The 18,972-nt window shown below is 51.0% G+C and overlaps 1 protein-coding gene across 5 annotated transcripts; it reads left to right on the plus strand.

The window, feature by feature from the left end:
* The first annotated feature begins 1,011 nt into the window (after window positions 1-1,011).
* METTL13 (methyltransferase 13, eEF1A N-terminus and K55) lies at window positions 1,012-15,006 on the plus strand. Of its 5 annotated transcripts, none has more exons than XM_082702727.1 (8): window positions 1,012-1,902; window positions 3,294-4,053; window positions 5,340-5,539; window positions 7,286-7,486; window positions 8,293-8,455; window positions 9,931-10,146; window positions 12,512-12,643; window positions 13,902-15,006. In XM_082702727.1, the coding sequence occupies exons 1-8, from the start codon at window positions 1,750-1,752 to the stop codon at window positions 14,174-14,176; spliced, it is 2,100 nt and encodes a 699-aa protein (XP_082558853.1). In that variant the 5' UTR covers window positions 1,012-1,749; the 3' UTR covers window positions 14,177-15,006. The 5 variants fall into 5 exon arrangements, with proteins under 5 accessions (XP_082558853.1, XP_082558852.1, XP_082558855.1 ...); XM_082702726.1 differs by having other exon boundaries at window positions 7,286-7,481; window positions 8,285-8,455; XM_082702729.1 differs by having other exon boundaries at window positions 3,294-3,593; window positions 7,286-7,481; window positions 8,285-8,455.
* Window positions 15,007-18,972: the final 3,966 nt, after the last annotated feature.

The following is an 18,972-nucleotide window of genomic DNA, read 5'->3' on the forward strand; positions in this document are numbered from 1 at the left end:
GTTGTGCAGGGGGAACTAAATTCTTTGTGACGTTTCCCTTGTATTTTGGAAGAGCAGTTCTCCACGTGGGGTCCTGGGCCCAGCCCCGGCATCGCGCAGAAGGATGCTAGACACGCACATCCTTAGACCGCAGTAGAGACCCGATCCTTCAGAAACTCTGGCGGCGGGGCTCGGCGACCCGCTGGACTAGGTTCCAGGGGAGGGGCGCCCGGGGGGCTCAGCATCCGACTCTGGTTTCCGCTCAGGTCAGGATCTGCGGGTGGGATCCTGCCCCCCACATGGGGCCGTGATCACACGTTCAGGGTCCGAGTGGGTTTCAGATTCTTTCTCCCTCCGCTGCGTCTCTCCCCAGCCACGGTCTCGCTCTCAAACACATACGCCCTCAAGAAAGAGAAAGTCTTCCAGGCCCTGCAGACGCACGTCTGAGTGAGACCTGCTCCCCGAAAGCCGAGTGCGCGTCCCCGTCGAGGATGAGCCCTCCGGGCTCCCTCCGCTGCCGAGGTCCGAGCAGCCGGGACCAGAGACGCTCATTCCCGCACGGGTGTCCGGCGGGGTCTGCGCGCCCCTCAGCCGCCGAGCGCCCCGAAGAGCCCGCGAGGCGCCCGTGGGCACGCGGGCCGGGCCGGGAGCGGCGTCAGCGCGGGAGGGGAAGACGAGCACCGGAAGCAGCGACCGTTCACCTCACAAGTCAGGTGCGCGGGAGCGGCCGCTGCGCGGTGCGAGCCGCAGGACAGCCTGAGGAGGCCGAGTGTCCGAAGAGTCTGGCACGTGCGTGCTGCGCTGCGGGGGAGCGGCGGCTGAGGAGTCCCCTCCGAATTCGCAGCTGCTGTTCCTCTGCTGAGCGTTCCCGTCAGCACACTAACGGCGGGATCCCGCATTCTAGAGCAGGACGAGCACGCTCAGGGCCGGCTTTCTCCAGAATAAACATCCACCACGCACGTCGAGGGGCGACAGTAAGCGACGGCGGGGGCGAGGCCGAAGGTAACGCGGCCAGGACGGCTCTTCTGCTAAGCACGGGCCCTCCTCAGCCCTGGCCGCACGTCCGTCTGCTGGCTTTTCTGCTCTGGGGCCGCCTCCTGCCCGCGGCCTCCGCGGCCCGCGCGCCGCCCTTCGCGATGGAAGCGGCCAGGAGGCCCTCTGGGACAGAGCGCGAGCACCGAGGGCGGGAAGCCCGGGCGGGGTCCTCGGCGGAGGAGACGCTCAGAGCCGGGAACGCTGCCCTCTCGCGGCGCTCGGACGCAATCCCGCCGACGCGGCCGCGGGGTGTCTTCCGCCCGGAGTTGGACCCGTGGCCCCGCCCCCTGCTGCCGCGCGCGTATCCACGCTCGGAGCCGGCGCGGTAGGTGGCGAGCGTGTCTCGGCCAATGAGGTGCCAGGATCGAAAGACTGGCCAATGAGACGCCGGGAGGGTCGGGCGGCCGGCCAATCGCGACGCCTGGCACCCGGATATGATTGCGGGTTCTGAAGGCCCGCGGTGAGCGAGTGTGAGGGGCTCGGCACGTGGGGCTGGGGCTGGTGCTGGGAGCCGCGAGCCGGGAGCCGGGAGCGCGGGTGACCGTGGTTCGGGCTCCGTGTCCCGCGCGTCGGCCTGCGTGTCCGCGTCACCCCTCTGGGGTCGAGCGGGGGCTCCGTCCGTGCGGGCCGAATTCCGACGCCGGGCGGCGGCGCGGGCGCGTGTGCAGGCGCAGCCCATGGTCCCTCAGCGCGCGAGCCGGAGCGTGGCGGAGACGCGGCGCGGACGGTGACAGCATGAACCTCCTACCCAAGAGCTCCCGGGAGTTCGGCTCCGCGGAGTACTGGGAGAAGTTCTTCCAGCAGCGGGGGAAGCGGGCTTTCGAGTGGTACGGAAGCTACCTGGAGCTGTGCGGGGTGCTGCACAAGTACATGAAGCCCCGGGAGAAGGTGAGCGCGGCCGCGCGCCCGGCGTGCGCTCGGAGCGTGGGCGCCGAGCTCCGTCCCGCCGCGGGTGGCGGGGGGCGACGGGCCGCGGTTCACGGCGGCCGCCTGGGCCCGCCTCTCCGGACTCGGGGCGTCCCGCGGCTCGGAGGCAGCTCTGACACGTCCTGTGCAAGGTTTCGGGGTGGGGGGCGACCTGCTGCCCCAGCCCCTCCCTGACCTAGTCATCGCCCGGGAAGAGGGACCGCAGTAGTGACCCTGGCTGTCGCCTCCCGGGGCCGTTTCCGTCACGGCGCACCCGTGTGGAGCCGGCGGTCGCCGTGGCTTTCCTGACGCCGAGTCCGCCGGCGGGGGCTGTGGCCGCCGCGGCGCTTCCGGCCTGCGCTGCGCCGGCGACCTGGAGCCGGAAGGCACGTCCCGGGGTGCCCGGGGCCAAGCTGAGCGCCGGGGGCTCGGGGTCGACGAAGTGTGCTGGGGATGTGGGGGGGGCGGCTGGCAGCGAAAGAAGGGCGGGAAGGTGACTGGAGGGGCGCGTGCGGAGTGCGGGGCTGTGCGGGTGCCGCGTGCGCTCCTCCCGCGGCTGGGATCTGGTCAGGACTCCGCGAGGCTCCTGCACGGGCTGTCGGGGCAGCGGCGGCCCCGAGCGCCGGTGTCTGGCCGCAGGTCGTGTGCAGGGCGCGCTCCCGTGGGAGCTGAGACTCAGCCCCATCAGGGCAAGACTTGGGCTCTTCCCACCGGGCTTTTCCAGGGAGGGACACTGGGGCCGCATTTCGAGGGCTGCGGGCACGACTGCTGCGCAGAGAGGGGGCAGCAGCTTGTGTTTCAGGTTTGGCTTTAGGACATAGCGGAATACAGGCCCGTGCGTGGCTCCGTCGACTCCGTGCTGGATCCTTGAGTTCAGCTCAGGTCTTGGTCTCTGGGTTGTGATTTCAAGTCCGGCCTTGGCCTCCGAGCTGGGGCTGGAGCCACCTTAAACCGAAGGAGAAAAGAATACCGTGAGGTGGACCCGCAGGCATGAGTGATTGAATATGGTTCTTCCACAACTGGGTTTTAATAGCCAAAGAAGAGGTGTGACCTGTCCGTGTTTGGATTCTGTGCCTTCCTATCACTTCTTGAGTAACTGATGGTTGCTTCAGGGCGGACAACCAGGATTCGCTTGTTTGTGTAGTACAGAAAGCCCATTTTCCCATACCCTCCTTCGTGTGGCTGAATGTGGTTTCCACCGATGAGTTTCCCTAAGATGGAACCTGGAATCGCCTCGGTAATGGTGCTGTCTCCTAACAGTAGCATGTGCACCCCTGGAAACTTACCAGCCACGGGGAGATCTGATTCCTGAACGTATCTGCATGTCATTCCTCTGCCTTGACCACCTTCATCTTGTTGGTTTTTCCCCTCAGGTGCTGGTGATTGGGTGCGGGAACTCGGAGCTAAGTGAGCAGCTGTATGATGTGGGCTATTTGGATATAGTGAACATTGACATCAGTGAGGTGGTCATCAAGCAAATGAAGGAACGCAATGCCAGCCGACGGCCCCAGATGAGCTTCTTGAAGATGGACATGACACAGATGGAGTTTCCTGATGCTTCGTTCCAGGTGGTGTTGGACAAGGGCACCCTGGACGCTGTCCTGACAGACGAGGAGGAGAAGACCCTGCACCAGGTGGACAGGATGCTGGCTGAGGTTGGCCGTGTCCTGCAGGTGGGCGGTCGCTACCTCTGCATCTCCCTGGCTCAGGCTCACATCCTGAAGAAAGCAGTGGGTCACTTCTCTCGGGAGGGGTGGATGGTGAGGGTACACCAGGTGTCCAGCAGCCAGGACCGGGTACTGGATGCAGAGCCTCGGTTCTCCCTACCTGTCTTTGCCTTCATCATGACCAAGTTCAGGCCAGTCCCTGGCTCTGCCCTTCAGATCTTTGAGCTGTGTGCTCAGGAGCAGGGCAAGCCTGTGCGGCTGGAGAGTGCCGAGCGGCTGGCTGAGGCGGTGCGTGAGCGGCAGCAGTATGCCTGGCTGTGCAGCCAGCTGTACCGCAAGGCCGGGCTGGGGAATGTATCTCTGGACTTGTGCGATGGGGACACGGGGGAGCCACGCTACACCCTCCACGTGGTGGACAACCCCACTGTGAAACCATCGCGGGACAATCATTTTGCCATTTTCATCAGTGAGTTGGGATTGCTCCCTCTCTTCCCTGGAGGGGCTGGCTTACAGGGGCTGGGGCTTTGGTGGATGGGTACGCCGTGGCTGGTTTATCTTGCAGGGGGTGGCACTTCAAGAAGTTAGACTCTCCCAGGCATGAGGGAGGGGGAGTAGCAGCTGTCCAGGTACCTGCTTAAGATTTGAGGCTTATTTCTTCACACTTTCCATTGCAAAGGCTTGGTAGAGTGTGAGAAAGGGTTTGGTAGGGAGGAGAGGGAGAGACAACAGGGATAAATTTAGGTAAGTCTCACAGTGTAGCGAGTTACTTTGTACCACAGAGTCCTGGAAGCAGCAGAGTCAGCTCCATAGCCTGTGAGCTGCATGACTTGGGGAGAACTGCTGTACTTCTCTGCCAAACTCCGAGATAGTACAGAGTAGTAGCTAAACAAACCACTGTTGGGTTCCAGTTCTAGCTCAGTCCCTTCCTGGTGGTGTGACCTTGGACATTCCCTTTCTTTCTGTGCCTGAGTTTCCTCATCTATAAAGTGAGGTTGTTAACTGTCGTGTAGGTGTGAGAGGTGTAAAATCGCTTCGAGTGGTGCTCGCACATGGTAAGTGCTTGGAAAACAGAAGTGGTATTAGTGAAGGGTGTAAATAATACCAGATTTACCTCCGTAATGGTGAAAAGAAATAGGATGACGAAGTGCTTTCAAAAGTAGGAAATTCTAGACAAAGGCAAGTTGTTGAAATTATCACCCTGGTAATTTGCTGACAAGTCAGCTATTTTCCCAAGTATTCCATAATCCTGCCTGTCCACCTATGGGAACAAAGAGTGTAGTGGACACAAGCATGGGGTCTGGGGCTTGACTGCCTGGGTTTGAACCCCAGCTTCCCCATTTATGAATTGTGTGAATTTGGGCAAATAATTCTACTTCTGTGTCTCAATGTCCTCATTTATGAAATGGGAATAATAATACCACCTGTATCTTAGCCTGTTGTGAAGATTCAATTAGTTTCTGTTTGTACACTTCTTGGAATAATGCTTAGCGTGTAATAAGTGTTAGTATTATTGTTATTTTTCTTGGACTAGGTACCCTCCTCTCTCCCTCACATGGTCACGTGGGTCCTACCATGTGTCTGATGGCTGCTTTGCTCTGGGCATTGTGCACTAGGGAATTGACAGCCCTCAGTGGGTCATAGTTGGAAGGGATGCTAGGACTTCACTGGGGCTGACTCTGTGCCATGTAGGTTATATTGGTTGGGTCTTGAACACTCTTCCCTGGACTCTGTGTCACCAAGTGCTCTTTCCAGTCCCCCAGGGTCGTGAGACCGAGTGGCTCTTTGGCATGGAAGAGGGTCGGAAGCAGCTGGCGGCCAGTGCAGGCTTCAGGAGGCTGATCACCGTGGCCCTCCACCGGGGCCAGCAGTACGAAGGCATGGACAGCATCCAGGCCGAGCTGTCAGCCAGAGTCATGGAGTTGGCTCCTGCTGGGATGCCCGCCCAGCAGCAGGTAATAGAGCTCTGGCAGCAGCTTTCACGGATCTCTAGAGAAGTCATATTAGCAGCCACATAGGCATAGGGTGACTCGGAAGGAGCTAGGACGAGGGTCCGTGCCCCTGGCGTATTCCTGGTGGGCATGTCAACAGCTCAGAACTAAGTGGGCAGTACTTCAGTTCTCTTGACTCCAGGCAGTGAGAGGAGGGAGAAGGGTTGCTCTGTGGGGCCTCTGCGACTCCACACAGAAACGAAATGCTCTCCACCTTCCAGGCTCTAGCTCTTTATACTGTGGGTTGTTCCGACTCTGTTTCTCCTTACCCCCTTTTCTGTCTTTTGCTTCTTGGAACTATCATTATCTTGAGTGTAGAGTGAAAAAGAGGCAAAACAGCTCAGATTAGTTTTCAGGATATTAGCATTGCTGGCCTGGCATTTTCCTAGGAAGGAAACAGGGTTTTTGCTGATATTGTCTGTCTTACCCCATCCTGCTCGGACAGGGTCATTGATAGCTGAGTACCTTACAGGTGCTTTAGCCATGGCAGGTAGGAAAGCCAAGTTCCTTAGGGGCATGTTGCTGTGGTAGCAGATGTAGAAAGATAAACCTAGACTCCCTAGTTCTAGCCTGTGGTTCTGCCCACTACACTGTCTTGTGTTTGCAGATGAATGTGTGTTTGATTGGGGTTGGTGTCCCTCAAAGAGATGGAGATCTTGTGGGGAGTGCCGGTGTCTCTGCAAAGCCAGGGGTCCCTGGTGATTATTAATACTCTTGGAGGTCTTTAAAAGAAATGGAAGTAAAGATTGAGAAGGGAAATGGAAAAGTCTAGAGGGAAAATGTATTTTTCTCCTAAATTTTTCTCTTGTTAAGAAAAATGGGGAAAGGGGTGCCTGGGTGGCTCAGTGGGTTAAGCCTCTGCCTTCGGCTCAGGTCATGATCCCGGAGTCCTGGGATCGAGCCCCGCATTGGGCTCTCTGCTCAGCGGGGGGCCTGCTTCCCTCTCTCTCTCTCTCTCTCTCTCTGCCTGCCTCTTTGCCTACTTGTGATCTCTGTCAAATAAATAAATAAAACCTTTAAAAAAAAAAAAGAAAAGAAAAATGGGGGAAAAGATGAGAATAATTGCAGGGAGAGAGTTCGCCAAACTTAGAATGCTTGGTCTCTCTCTGGATTTGTTCTCAGATTTCCTTCTCTCATAGTTATAGTTCCCTGCGGAAGGTTCCCTCTAGGTTTTATGGAAAGTCCTTTGAACATTCCTAAGGAGAAACTCATGTTTTTCTGAGGGAGAAACCTTGCATTTTACTGAGGGTTTGGGGGTTTCCAAAGAGTGAATTAAACCTTTTGTGATCTCTTGAAAGGCCCCAGGAAAGTTCCTTTGTTTTTTCTTTTTTTTAAATGCAGCTTACTTAGTTTTTTTTTAAGATTTTATTTATTTATTTGATAGAGATCACAAGTAGGCGGAGAGGAGGCAGGCAGAGAGAGAGAGAGAGAGGAGGAGGAAGCAGGCTCCCCACTGAGCAGAGAACCCGATGTGGGGCTCGATCCCAGGACTCCGGGATCGTGACCTGAGCTGAAGGCAGAGGCTTAACCCACTGAGCCACCCAGGCGCCCCTCAGGAAAGTTTCTTATTAGAATGGCAAATCTTGGAAGTTCTTGGTGTCCTGAACCTTGGTATGGGGATTCCTCATACACAAACAAAGGGAAAAGATGATCATTTCTCATGTTTCTTAATTGAGCTGGTATTTGACCACATCTCTGTTATATCTTCAGGTCCCCTTTCTGTCTGTGGGTGGGGACATCGGGGTCCGGACCGTTCAGCACCAAGGCTGCAGTCCCTTGAGTGGCAGCTACGTGGTCGAGGATGTGCAGGGGGATGACAAGCACTACTTCCGGCGGCTCATCTTCCTCAGCAACAGGAATGTGGTGCAGTCTGAAGCCAGGTTGCTGAAGGATGTGTCTCACAGAGGTGAGGTGTCATCCGCACACTGGTGGAACCCAAGTGGACATGGCCTGGACTTTCCGTTCAGGGTGGTCAGACCGACCTGGGTACCTGTGATCAGAGGCACACAGCTCTGTGAGTTTTCCTGTTACCATCTGGGCTCTGCTGTAAACGGCAGTAAACAGAATGTTCTTGAGCGAAGTCCGGGTCTCAGATGATAAGGTGCTGGGGTGGTGCTTTACCACACAGATGTGGTTATCACTTTAATGCCTTCAGTTTGGAGGCCATCTGTTTTGTACGGGGCTCCATATGCGTCTGTATTATATTAATTCAGTAAACTTCTGTGAGGTGAGCCGGAAAAGTTCAGGTGCAGGTGACCCCCCACCTCCTCCATACTGCCGGCCTCTGCGATAGGTTTCAGAAGGGCTTTGGAGTTGGCGGGTACCTCACAGGTCGCCTAGTCTGGTGCTGTTTAGTAGAACTCTCTGCATTGGAGGGAATGTTTAATGTCCGCTTAGTCGCCCAATACGGTAACCATTGGCCTCCTGAGCACATGGAATGTGGCTGCTGCAAGGAAGGCGCTGAAACGTTAATGTTTTCAAATTGTAAATTATGTTCAGTGGCCACAGGTGGCTAGTGGCTATGGTATTGGACAGTGTAGATCTAGGCCATGTCCTCTAGGATCCTTTCCATTTCCTTAAAGTAGGCTCCGGGGGCGTGGGCTCTTGAGTCGGGTCGGCCTCGCTGCAGCACAGTGCTGCTGGTACGGCTTGCTTTCCCTGGACTAGCGCGCTCAGCATAGGACCTCGTCATCTCTGTTTCTCATTTAGCCCAGAAGAAACGGGGGAAGAAGGACAGGAAGAAGCCGCGGGCTGATGACACTCCAGAGGACCTCCCTGCAGCCCCAGGGCGGCCCGTTGACAAGACTTACCTGTGCTGTGAGCACCACAAAGCAATGATTGCCGGCCTTGCCCTGCTCAGAAACCCGGAGCTGCTCCTAGGTGAGGGGGACTCCGGTGCCCTCCACAGGCAGGGGTGTGGACGATTACAGCTGTCTTGTGTGAGCACAGCGTTGACAGACCAACAAATCCACATAGATCCGTAGTTTTCTCCTTCCCAGTGTTCTTCTAAGTTAATAAATGGCCAGTAGCTCTTCCCTCAGACTCCGATTGTAATCGCAAAATGACTGCATGTGTGGGTGTCTAACTTTTTTTTAAAATTCATTTATTTAAAATATTAAAGTGGGGGGGGAGGGTGACTGGGTGATGGATGTTGGGGAGGATATGTGCTATGGTGAGTGCTCTGAATTAAGACTGATGATTCACAGACCTGTACCCTTGAAACAAACAATACTTTGTATGTTAATAATAAAATCAATATATTACTGTTAACATGTTAATATAAATAATATAATTATTAATATTGATAATGTAATTATCAATAATATTGACAATTAATATAATGTTGATAAAGTGTATGCAGTGAGCTATAGAAAGTACACAGATTTTAAGCTGTTCAGTTTATTGAGTGTTTGCCTATGTCTACCCATGTAACCAGATGGAAGATTTAAAAATCATGACTCCAGAAATTCCTGTGCACTTGGGAAGAATTTCTGGCTTTCAGTCCTGCATTATTTGAGCACCAGATGCAATTCTTTCTCGAATTTCTACTTACATTAAGAAATCTATTATTATTGGTAGAATAATCATAGGCTTATTACTAATAATTAATTAATTTGGATCTGACCACAGTAGCAAAAATGTTCATTTTTCTGTCTAGGCTTTTAACTGTTCATCTAAAGGCCTGAGGATGTCTTATGAAACACCCTGTGATCTTGGCTTATCTTGGTGTTGCTGTATGTCCCTAGAGGCTCAGTTCTTAGGTTTAATCCTCGGATACCAATCCTAATTTAATGTCTCCTTCTGGTGATTTTTGTTTCTTGTCTTCTTCTGTCTGCCTATGGTTGCTGAGGTTTCTCTGTACTTAGGACTAGGATTTGGGCCTTTGTTTTCCCATGATTTCTGGAACTTGGGTGGAATGACTTGGCTGATGTGTCTGAGAGGGCAACTGTGGCCTTTGAGTTGAAAGCTGGGCAGAGGCATTGCATCTACACTGCCTTGAGAGCGAGATGTTGGCCATAGTTCCTGCCAGTTCCTAGGGGAAGTCTGATCATGCTTATGGTGGGGATTCTTGGTATGATATCAGCTGAGAGCTTTGGGATCTTTAAGGCTCTGTAATAATAACACACTGGTTCAGCTTCTGGATGTAGTAGAGAAAGGATTGTGAGGCCAGGGTTGAGTTTTCAGATGTCAGATTGGCCCCTAAATTTCTGGGATGAGACAGAGAGGCTGGGCCCCTAAATCTTGTATCCCCTGGGCAGAGCAAATAATCCAGCTCCCTCCTTAGCCCTCCCCAAGGCTAGTACAAAGCTTTCAGTGGGCAGATTGTCAAATGATTCTTTATTCCTTTATTGCAGAGACCCCACTGGCGTTGTTGGTAGTAGGCCTGGGTGGGGGCAGCCTCCCTCTGTTTGTCCACGATCACTTCCCGAAGTCCTGTATTGATGCTGTGGAGATCGACCCCTGCATGTTGGAAGTGGCCACCCAGTGGTTTGGTTTCTCCCAGAGCGATCGGATGAAGGTCCATATTGCAGACGGCCTGGACTATATTACCAGCCTGGCGGGAAGAGAAGGTACTACAGCTTTCGGAGAATTTGGAAGGGTGTTGGGAGAAGAGTCCTCAAAGTCAGCAGACCTGCACGGGCCTCTAGGCTTCATCCATGACAATTAACGTTGTCCCAGTCTTTCGCCCGTTGATCTGTTCATTCATTGGTGATGTACTGGTTCAGTAAATCTGGAGTGCCGGCCACGTCCTCGGCACTGAGCTGGGCGGTCGGGATACAGCAACAAGGAAAATCGACCATCTCGGTCCTTGGGGTGCTAACGGATCAGTGGGTTTTTCTCCCGGTTCTCTTCTGACTCTGTGTCCTTGCCACTTCCTCAATCTCCCAAGGAACCCCTAAGGTGTGTAGCTGGGTGAGGAAAAGGGGAAGAAAAGTTGGGGTGTGTGTGGGGAGTTGTTTATTCAGTCTTTCAGCTGGGGGTGAAGCAGAGAGAGAGCCAGCCAGCGTTCATGTAGATCAGTGCTTGTACCCCTGGAGGCGCCGGGCTGTGTGTACAGATGTGTCGTTGGCCCTCGTAAGCACAGGGTGAGGGCGCTTCCGGCAGCAAGTGAGTAGAGACCAGAGATCCTGCTTAACATCCTGCCGTGCACGGGACAGCCACCCTTGACAGAGAATTACCTGTCCCCAGCGTCAGTGGTGCTGAGGTTGAGAAACGCTGAAGCAGAGGCTGCTCAGTGGGGTGGTGGCGGCCCTGCTGTGCTGGAGTGAAGGCTCCCTTTTGCTCTAATGTTTCCTATCTCAGACTTAGGACAAAGGCATATTAATGTTCTGCAATAGCTCCTATGCTCCTTTTGCCACGTTCTATGTAGGCTCTCGGAGCATAGGTCCCTCAGGGAGAAGTCAGCCAGGTCGGTTCTGTCTTAAGTGAACCTGGGAGCTTGAGCCACACACCCTTCCTGGTCTGTCTGTTCCATACCTCACCCTCTGGTTCTCACTGGATCAGAGCATCTCCCAGTTAGGGTGTGGTCGAGCAGGGTGCCTGGGGTGAGTATTTTGGTGCAGGAATTTTAATTGCAAGCTGAACTTTCTGTGAAGTATGTCTAAGTCTATCAGAGCTTTACAAGTTACCTCTCTGAGGCTGGGGCCCATGTGGGGACCCGGGCCCAACGTAGCTAGTACGTGGGAAATCTTTGACACTGCTCAAAGCTCATGGCAGACGCTCAGTCTGTGATGTGTTGCCATCGTTACTGCCTGTCAGTCAGTTCTGAAGAGCCCGGCAATCGTCTCTAACAAGCACCTTCCAGGTTGTTAGAGGGCTCAGTGCTACAGATGTGAGCAGTGGTTGTCCTTGGACTTTGCTGCTCTCTAAGAAACCAAAACGAGATCTGTGCCATGCCCGGTAATGGGCATGCAGTAGTCCTAAGTCAATATTTATTAATTATTGAATAACCGTTTTCGTGGTCTCAAAGTTCGCTGCAAGTCAGTAGCATTGCAGGTTACCCCTGTAAAAACGGTTTCCGCTAGAGCAAGGGAAGCACCTCCCGCATCACCCGTTCTTTCTCACCCAGGTAGCTAGATCTTTTTTCTTGAGCCCGGAGTTATTCAAGTACTAGAAAAAATACACTAACTTTAATTTGATAATATTTTCCCCTGCAACCACTTGCTAGGTCAGTCCTTAAAGGCTTAGGCAGCTGCTTTGTGTAAATCAATAGTTCTTAACTGTGCCTATATTTTGAATTACCTGGGAGTTAAAGAAAAATACTTGAGACTTCCTGTCTCCCCACCAACCTGTTCCTTCCCACACCAGGGTTTTTGACTCGGGTGGTCAGAAATGGAGCCCAGGTTCTCCCAAGTATTTCAGATACCCTGAGGTGACCCTAAGGTTCTGCTGGGATTGAAAATCACTGGTACAGATAGACTCTTAACCAAGTAGCAATGGTGCTAGTGTGGACCGGATGAATATGTGTGCTTATGGGAGGGGCTTTTATTTTTTTTATTTTTTAAAGATTTTGTTTATTTATTTGACAGATCACAGGTTGGCAGAGAGGCAGGCAGAGAGAGGGGGGAAGCAGGCTTTCCACCGAGCAGAGATCCCTAAACCCAATTCGGGGATCAATCCCAGGACCCTGAGATCACGACCTGAGCTGAAGACAGAGGCCTAACCCACTGAGCCACCGAGGCATCTCTGGAAGGTGCTTTAAAATGTGGAGGAAAAGATCAGGTCAAAGCCCTGGCTGTCATGTGGGGAGCTCACAGCGGAACGCTGAGTGACAGTGACTCCCCTGGACAGTCACTCAGTGTCCTTACAGACAAGCCATGGCGCCGTGTCATCCTTCTGATGTAGCCGCCTGTGGCCACCACAGGTCACAGGGCACGTGTGGTGTAGGAACGTATATGGTGTTAGACAAAGACTTGATTGCTTCTCTTTTCCCAGTTCGGCCCCACTACAATGTCGTCATGTTTGATGTCGACAGCAAGGACCCAACACTGGGAATGAGTTGCCCACCACCGGCTTTTGTGGACCAGCCTTTCCTGCAAAAGGTCAAAAGCATCTTGACTCCTGAAGGTAGGAAGTACAAAAGGTTGCGGTGGGAGGTGGGATGGAGCCTTTAAAAATTGTTTTCTTTTTAACGAAAAGTGTGCATCAGTGTGTAGCTCGATGAATTTCCCCGAAGTGAACACATCCGTGTACTCTGAAAACACAGAACACTTGCAGCCCACCAGAGGGTCCACCCCTCACCTCCTCCTGTAACTCCTCCTCTCCAGGGGAACCCCATCCTAACTTCAGTTGGTACTGCTTAGTTTTGCCCATTTTTGTTCTTTGTGTAAATGGAATCTTACAGAATATATTCCTTTTGTGTTTTTCTCTTTCATTAACATGATCTTTGTGAGATTTATCCATAGTGTTGTGTTTACATTGTTATTTTTATTGTTGTGTAGTGTCATTGTGTGTCTGTACTGCATTGGTTTCTCCAGTCTGCTGTGCTATTGGATTATTTCCTGCTTGAGGCTTTTATAAGCAGTATTGACATCAACACTCCAGTAGGTGCCTTTTGGTGAAATGCATTTGCAGGTCTGTCAGGCATGTACGTGGGGTTGTAATTGCTGGATCAGAGTTTCCTTGTAAGCTGGGGTTTCCTAGATGTTGCCAAACAGTTTTACCGTGTGCAGCAATTCATATCTCCCCCGGCGTGGTCATGCCAGCTGCCATCTGATTTCTTTCCATGGGGGCTGGCCTAGACATTGTGCTGTTCTGTCGTCATAGCAGCCCCTTTTCAAATAAGGAAACTGAAGTAAGGAAACTTAGCCAAACAAGCTAGCAAGCTGTGGCGCCAGCTTCTCTTGGAAGCTAGAGCTCTTAGACCTCACGTTGACAGCCTCCCAGATGTTTTGGCTTGGTGTCAGGTACTTGGGCGAACATAGATTTTGGGAACCTTCATTGTTAGAGGTCAGGGTAACATTGGCCCTCTTCCTGGCTGCTAAATACCCCAAAGTGTGTATGTCAAGAGTGTAACACCCCTGTGGAGTTGGTACATCTTTTTCTTGGAGTGTTAATTACTTCTTTCTCAAAGCATTTCTTTGGGAAACTGAGGCAAGGAGAATGGCAAAGTAATTTGTTACCAGCACAGAAGAGCAAGAAATTAGCTGGACGTTTTCTCACAGTTCACATATTCCTACCTTCATACGCACTGTCCTCTCTGCAGACTCACTGCAGCGGTGTTTTCTTAGGCCACCAGCAGGAATCGGTCTGTTCTCAGAGCTGAACCTTGTCTCCAACGTGTCCCCGATCTGCCAGACATGACTCTTTCCTTCCTGCCCTGTAGGTGTCTTTATCCTCAACCTTGTGTGCCGGGACTTGGGGCTGAAGGACTCAGTTCTGACCGGTCTCAAAGCGGTCTTCCCTCTCCTGTATGTGCGGCGAATTGAGGGTGAAGTAAATGAGATCCTGTTCTGCCAGCTGCACCCGGAGCAGAAACTTGCCATGCCAGAGGTCTTGGAAATGGCCCAGGCCTTGGAGCAGACCCTGAGGAAGCCTGGGAGGGGCTGGGATGACACGTATGTACTGTCAGATATGCTCAAGACCGTGAAGATTGTGTGACTGCTGGGCCGGGAAGTCTGCTCTGCTTCCTGCCACACTGACCTTGGGCTCCTAGCCTTCCAGAGATTGAAGAATTATAACGCACAGTATTTTTTAAGCCTTGTGTTTTTCTTGGTTTCATACCTCCACCTTAGTGAGGTTGCCTGAAGATCTGGGGAAATAAAAAATGTCCTTCCCATCCTGTCCTCTTTAGTACCACTTGGGTTGATTCCCTCTGCTGCTTCTCCTATGTCCCTGCGTAGGATTCCCTGCTGCAGCTCCCAACAGATGCTGATGCCTTAATGACTATACACCGAGCTCCTTAGGATGGAAGACGATCACATTTGATTGCTGGTTTGCTTTTGCTTTATCTTCCTATTGGTTCTGTAGGAATGATCTCAAGTGAGATAACATAGCTTTCTATGCCAAAAGACTATAAAAAGAGTAGGATTTCCGTAGATGTGAGACAGATTTGAGAAAACATCTAATCCACTCTGTCTTCCTCCAGATGGAACTGCTGTGGACACGATTCCAAGTTGTAAGAACATGCAAACCCACTCTAACAACTTTTCTCAGCTACCCAAACCTTGTAGCCTAAGGTTTTTGTTCTGTTCTCAGTGGAAGGGATGGATTTAAGTGGCCCCATAATTGCATGTCAGAGACAGCTGACTGAATTCTCCAGAGTTGGTCTACTCTCCATTGACTGACGTGTGGGACCCAGCGCAAAGACTGTGATGAATGGTTAAGAGTGGCCAGAAAACACGGATTAGTAATAAAAATGAACATGTTCCGGTAACTTTGATTCACGTACACTATATCATTTAATGAAATAAAGGAATGTTAAGCCAAAACTACATCTAACCTCAAATCTCCTTTGAGCCAGCAGCATCGGTCCTATCTACCTATTTATCGAAACTGTAAAAGCAGCAGTTCAGAGATTGGCTGGAATTTCATCTCTCCTAATTATGCCAAAGCTGACTTAATGAGCAATGCCGTGGAGAGTAAGCATTATCACCATACGGCATCCCAGCTTACTTTACAGGCCCTTTCAAATGGACTCTAACTTCTTGAGGTGAAGCATATTTCAAAGGTAGTGTGTCATCCTCACAAAATCTTGTCAGGCCATTGAGGAGAAAGGATGTGAGGACAGAGTAGGGTGTTTGGATTTTACCCATTACAGAGACTTGGTGTTCCTTAAAGGGAGGACCTTTCCCTGGAGCCATGTAAAGGGAAGGCTGTGTCTTGTCCTGTCCCTGTACCTCAAAGGGCCTCAGTTTGGGAATCTTCCCATTGTCTTCTAACCTGTAAGCTCGTGCAGTGTTAGGACAGGTGGTAGAGGACCCGGGTCTGAGTCCGAGGGTTTACTCTGACTGCCCTTCTGTCCTCTCACTGTCTCAGGTTGCTGGCTTTGGGATAGCACATTTGGGTGGCACAGCCAAGCTAGAGATTTACCAGAATGAAGATGAGGTCTCAACTATCTAAGAAGAGCTGCCTAGGGGGCACCTGGGTGGCTCAGTGGGTTAAGCCGCTGCCTTCGGCTCGGGTCATGATCTCAGGGTCCTGGGATCGAGTCCCGCATCGGGCTCTCTGCTCAGCAGGGAGCCTGCTTCCTTCTCTCTCTCTCTGCCTGCCTCTCAGTGTACTTGTGATTTCTCTCTGTCAAATAAATAAATAAAATCTTTAAAAAAAAAGAAGAAGAGCTGCCCAGGGGATTAGGCAGGCTTGTTGGAAAGGAGCCTTTGGAAGTGGGAAGAGGCCGGCAGGGGTAATGACAGTTGTCTTCGAAATTTTGGAAGTCCGTGGGTACGAAAGAAGAGCGAAATGGATTTTGTGTACCTCCAAAGGCTGAAGGAAGACCAGTGGACAGAAATTATAGTTCGGCAGCTTTCAGCTTTATTTCCTTCGAAGAGATTTTTACCAATGGAGGCCACTTTGCTCCCTGGAACACAGGGTGTCTCAGGCGGTTTACTCATACTGGTCTTTACTCCCCCTGGTGTGCTCCGAGTTGTGAGGAAAGGGTTTTCTGTGTACAGGCAAGTGCCCTTGGTCGTGTCCCATCTTTCCCAGTGGAAAACTACTCCCTCTTTTAGGGGGGTGGTGAGGAGTTTCCATTTTCTTTTTATTTCTTTTTTTTTTTTGCGATATAATTGACATAAAACATTAGTTTCAGGAGTACAGCATGATTGTTATTTGTACGTATTGCGAAATGATCACAGTAAGTCTAGTTAACATCTCGCAGCTCTTCACTTTTGTACTGATGACATGCAAATAGGTCTTTATGAGAATTTAGCCCAACTTTAGGCACAGGAATTCTGAAGGAGGGGGAAGCCTGTGAACTCGCATACCTTCCAGACTAGGCAAGTCACATAACTGTGAAGTGAGCAGGCATAAAACAGAAAGGCTAGGGTGAAGGCTGCGGCAGACCAGAAAATAAGGCCTCCCTCAAACGGGAGCAGCTGAGAGGGGTCCTGACAGAACGTTGTCCCAGCAAAGCTAGGTCTTTGAAGAAAAGCCAGAAATCCTGAATGTTTCCGTGTGTGGCTATTAAAATATTGGCCAGTCAGAAAGTATCTTCAAGGGATGCCTGGGTGGCTCCGTCAGTTAAGTGTCTGCCCTCTGCTCAGCTCACGATCCCAGCGTCTTGGAATCGAGTCCCACATCGGGCTCCTTTGCTCAGTGGGGAGCCTGCTTCTCCCTCTGCTTGCAGCTCCCCCTGCTTGTGTGCGCTCTCTGAGAAATAAACAAACGAAATCTTAAAAAAAAATCTTCAAGTCATAACTAACCTGTGGGCAGGAGTTTGCATCATCCACCATCCCGGGAAAGCTCCAGAGACTTGAAAATCCGGCACACATCCAGGCTCTGAGTGAGCCAAAAACAAGGAGCAAGCTGTTAGCTGCTGGTCCCAAAAGTCTGCGAAAGGCCCATTTTGCGAAATGACCTACATTTTCTGCAATGGCTACTCGTGTGTGGAGAGGGTCCCACTGTCCTTGGGGGAGTATACAGTTTAACTTCCCAGGACTCTCAGAGGTTGAGCAATAATAAATCTCATGACAACCTCCTCTTCCTCGTGCGAGACAAGTTCTGTAACAATCTGTTGCCCCTCTCTCACCCCTCCCAACACTCCAGTTTCTCCGTGTGTGCCTCCAGTCTTCCATCACGGCTCAGCTTGCTAACTGAGCTGCTTCTTCAGTCCCTCCTGTGGGTAAACCAGTAGTTCTCAGCTTCACATTAGAGTCATCTGATACGGTAATCATGGCTGCCAAATGTGTCTGACATGTCCTAATCTTGGTAACCCATGAATATGTTACATTACATGGCAAAGGGGATTCATGTAGCTGATGGATTTGATATTGGGAATCAGCTGACTTTAAGATAGGAGATTATTCTTGATTATCTGGGTGGGCCCAACACAACGACAAGGGTCTTGAAATTGGCGGGGGTGGGGTGCAGAAAAGTCAATGTCAGAATGATCCAGTGTGAGAAAGATTCCACTGATGGTTGCTGGTTTGAAGATTTAAAGAGCTCCTCAGCGTCTAGAACCTTGGAAAAGGTGAGAGAACTGATTCTCCCCCAGAGCCTCCAGTAAGGAATGCAGATCTGCCAACATCTTGATTTTAGTCCAGTGAGACCTCTTTGGGTCTTCGGCACTGTAGACTAAAAGATAATAAATGCGTTTTGTTTTAAGCCTCTAAGTCCATGGTAAATCATAGCAGTAATAGAAAACTAATATACCTGGGGAATGTTTTGTATATGATAAGAGCTTTTAAGATCTACTCTTAGTAACTTTCAAATATGCAATATAGTCTTATTAACTATAGTCACCATGTTGTACATTATATTCCCTTGACTGATTTTATAACTGGAATTTTGTCCTTTTGACCCCCATCACTCATTGCACCCCCTCCCCCAGCAACCCTCAGTCTGTAAGCTTGGTTTTAGGGTCTTTATTGTTTTATAAGATTCCACATGTGAGTAAGAGAGTATGATAATTGTCTTTCTTTGACTTATTTTACTTAGCATAATGGCCTCAGAGTCCTCCATGTTGTCTCAAATGGCAAGGTTTTATTCTTTATGGCAGAATAATATTCCATTGTATATATGTTACCTCGTCTTCTTTATCCATTCAATGATAGACACCTAGCTTGTTTTCATATCTTGGATATTATAAATAATGATGTGATAAACATGGGGGGACACATATCTTTTTGAGCTAGTATTTTAATTTTCTTCTGATAAATACCCAGAAGTGGAATTGCTAGATCATAAGGTAGCTCTATTTTTAATTTTTTGAGGAACTGCCATACTGTTTTCCTCAGTGGTTGTACCATTTTACATTCTCACCAACAATGTGCTACCTGGGATACCAAAAAAAATACTGAGGTTTGGGTACCACCTGTAGAGATTCTTGGTTTACTTGGTCTGGGAGACAGCCTATGCATCAGACTATCAGAAGCTTTCGAGGTGATCACGGGCAGCCAAAGTTGAGGACGACTGAGGTAAAGGTGATGTGAGCGGCTATGTGATTCCGCTATGCTACTCCCATCGCTGGCTTAGCTCTGAGACACGAGCAGCAACATTCACTTGATGGAATATGTTCTCCCACTTTGTCTAGAAAAAGCACACTGTGTTTGCCTTTCCTCAGACTCACAGCACTCTTAACGCTGGCTGTGGAGGGTTTTTTCCTCCATACCAAGCAATGCTCCAGCTCCTCACCACCAGCAAGGTGTCCTACAGTTCAGTTCAAATTGGACACATCTGCCTGAGGTTAGTGCAGACCCAGAGACTCCCTGCCCGGCTTCAGATGTGTCTCAGAATCG

The sequence above is a fragment of the Mustela nivalis genome (genome assembly GCF_964662115.1).
Source record: "Mustela nivalis genome assembly, chromosome: 16".
Lineage (NCBI taxonomy): Eukaryota > Metazoa > Chordata > Mammalia > Carnivora > Mustelidae > Mustela > Mustela nivalis.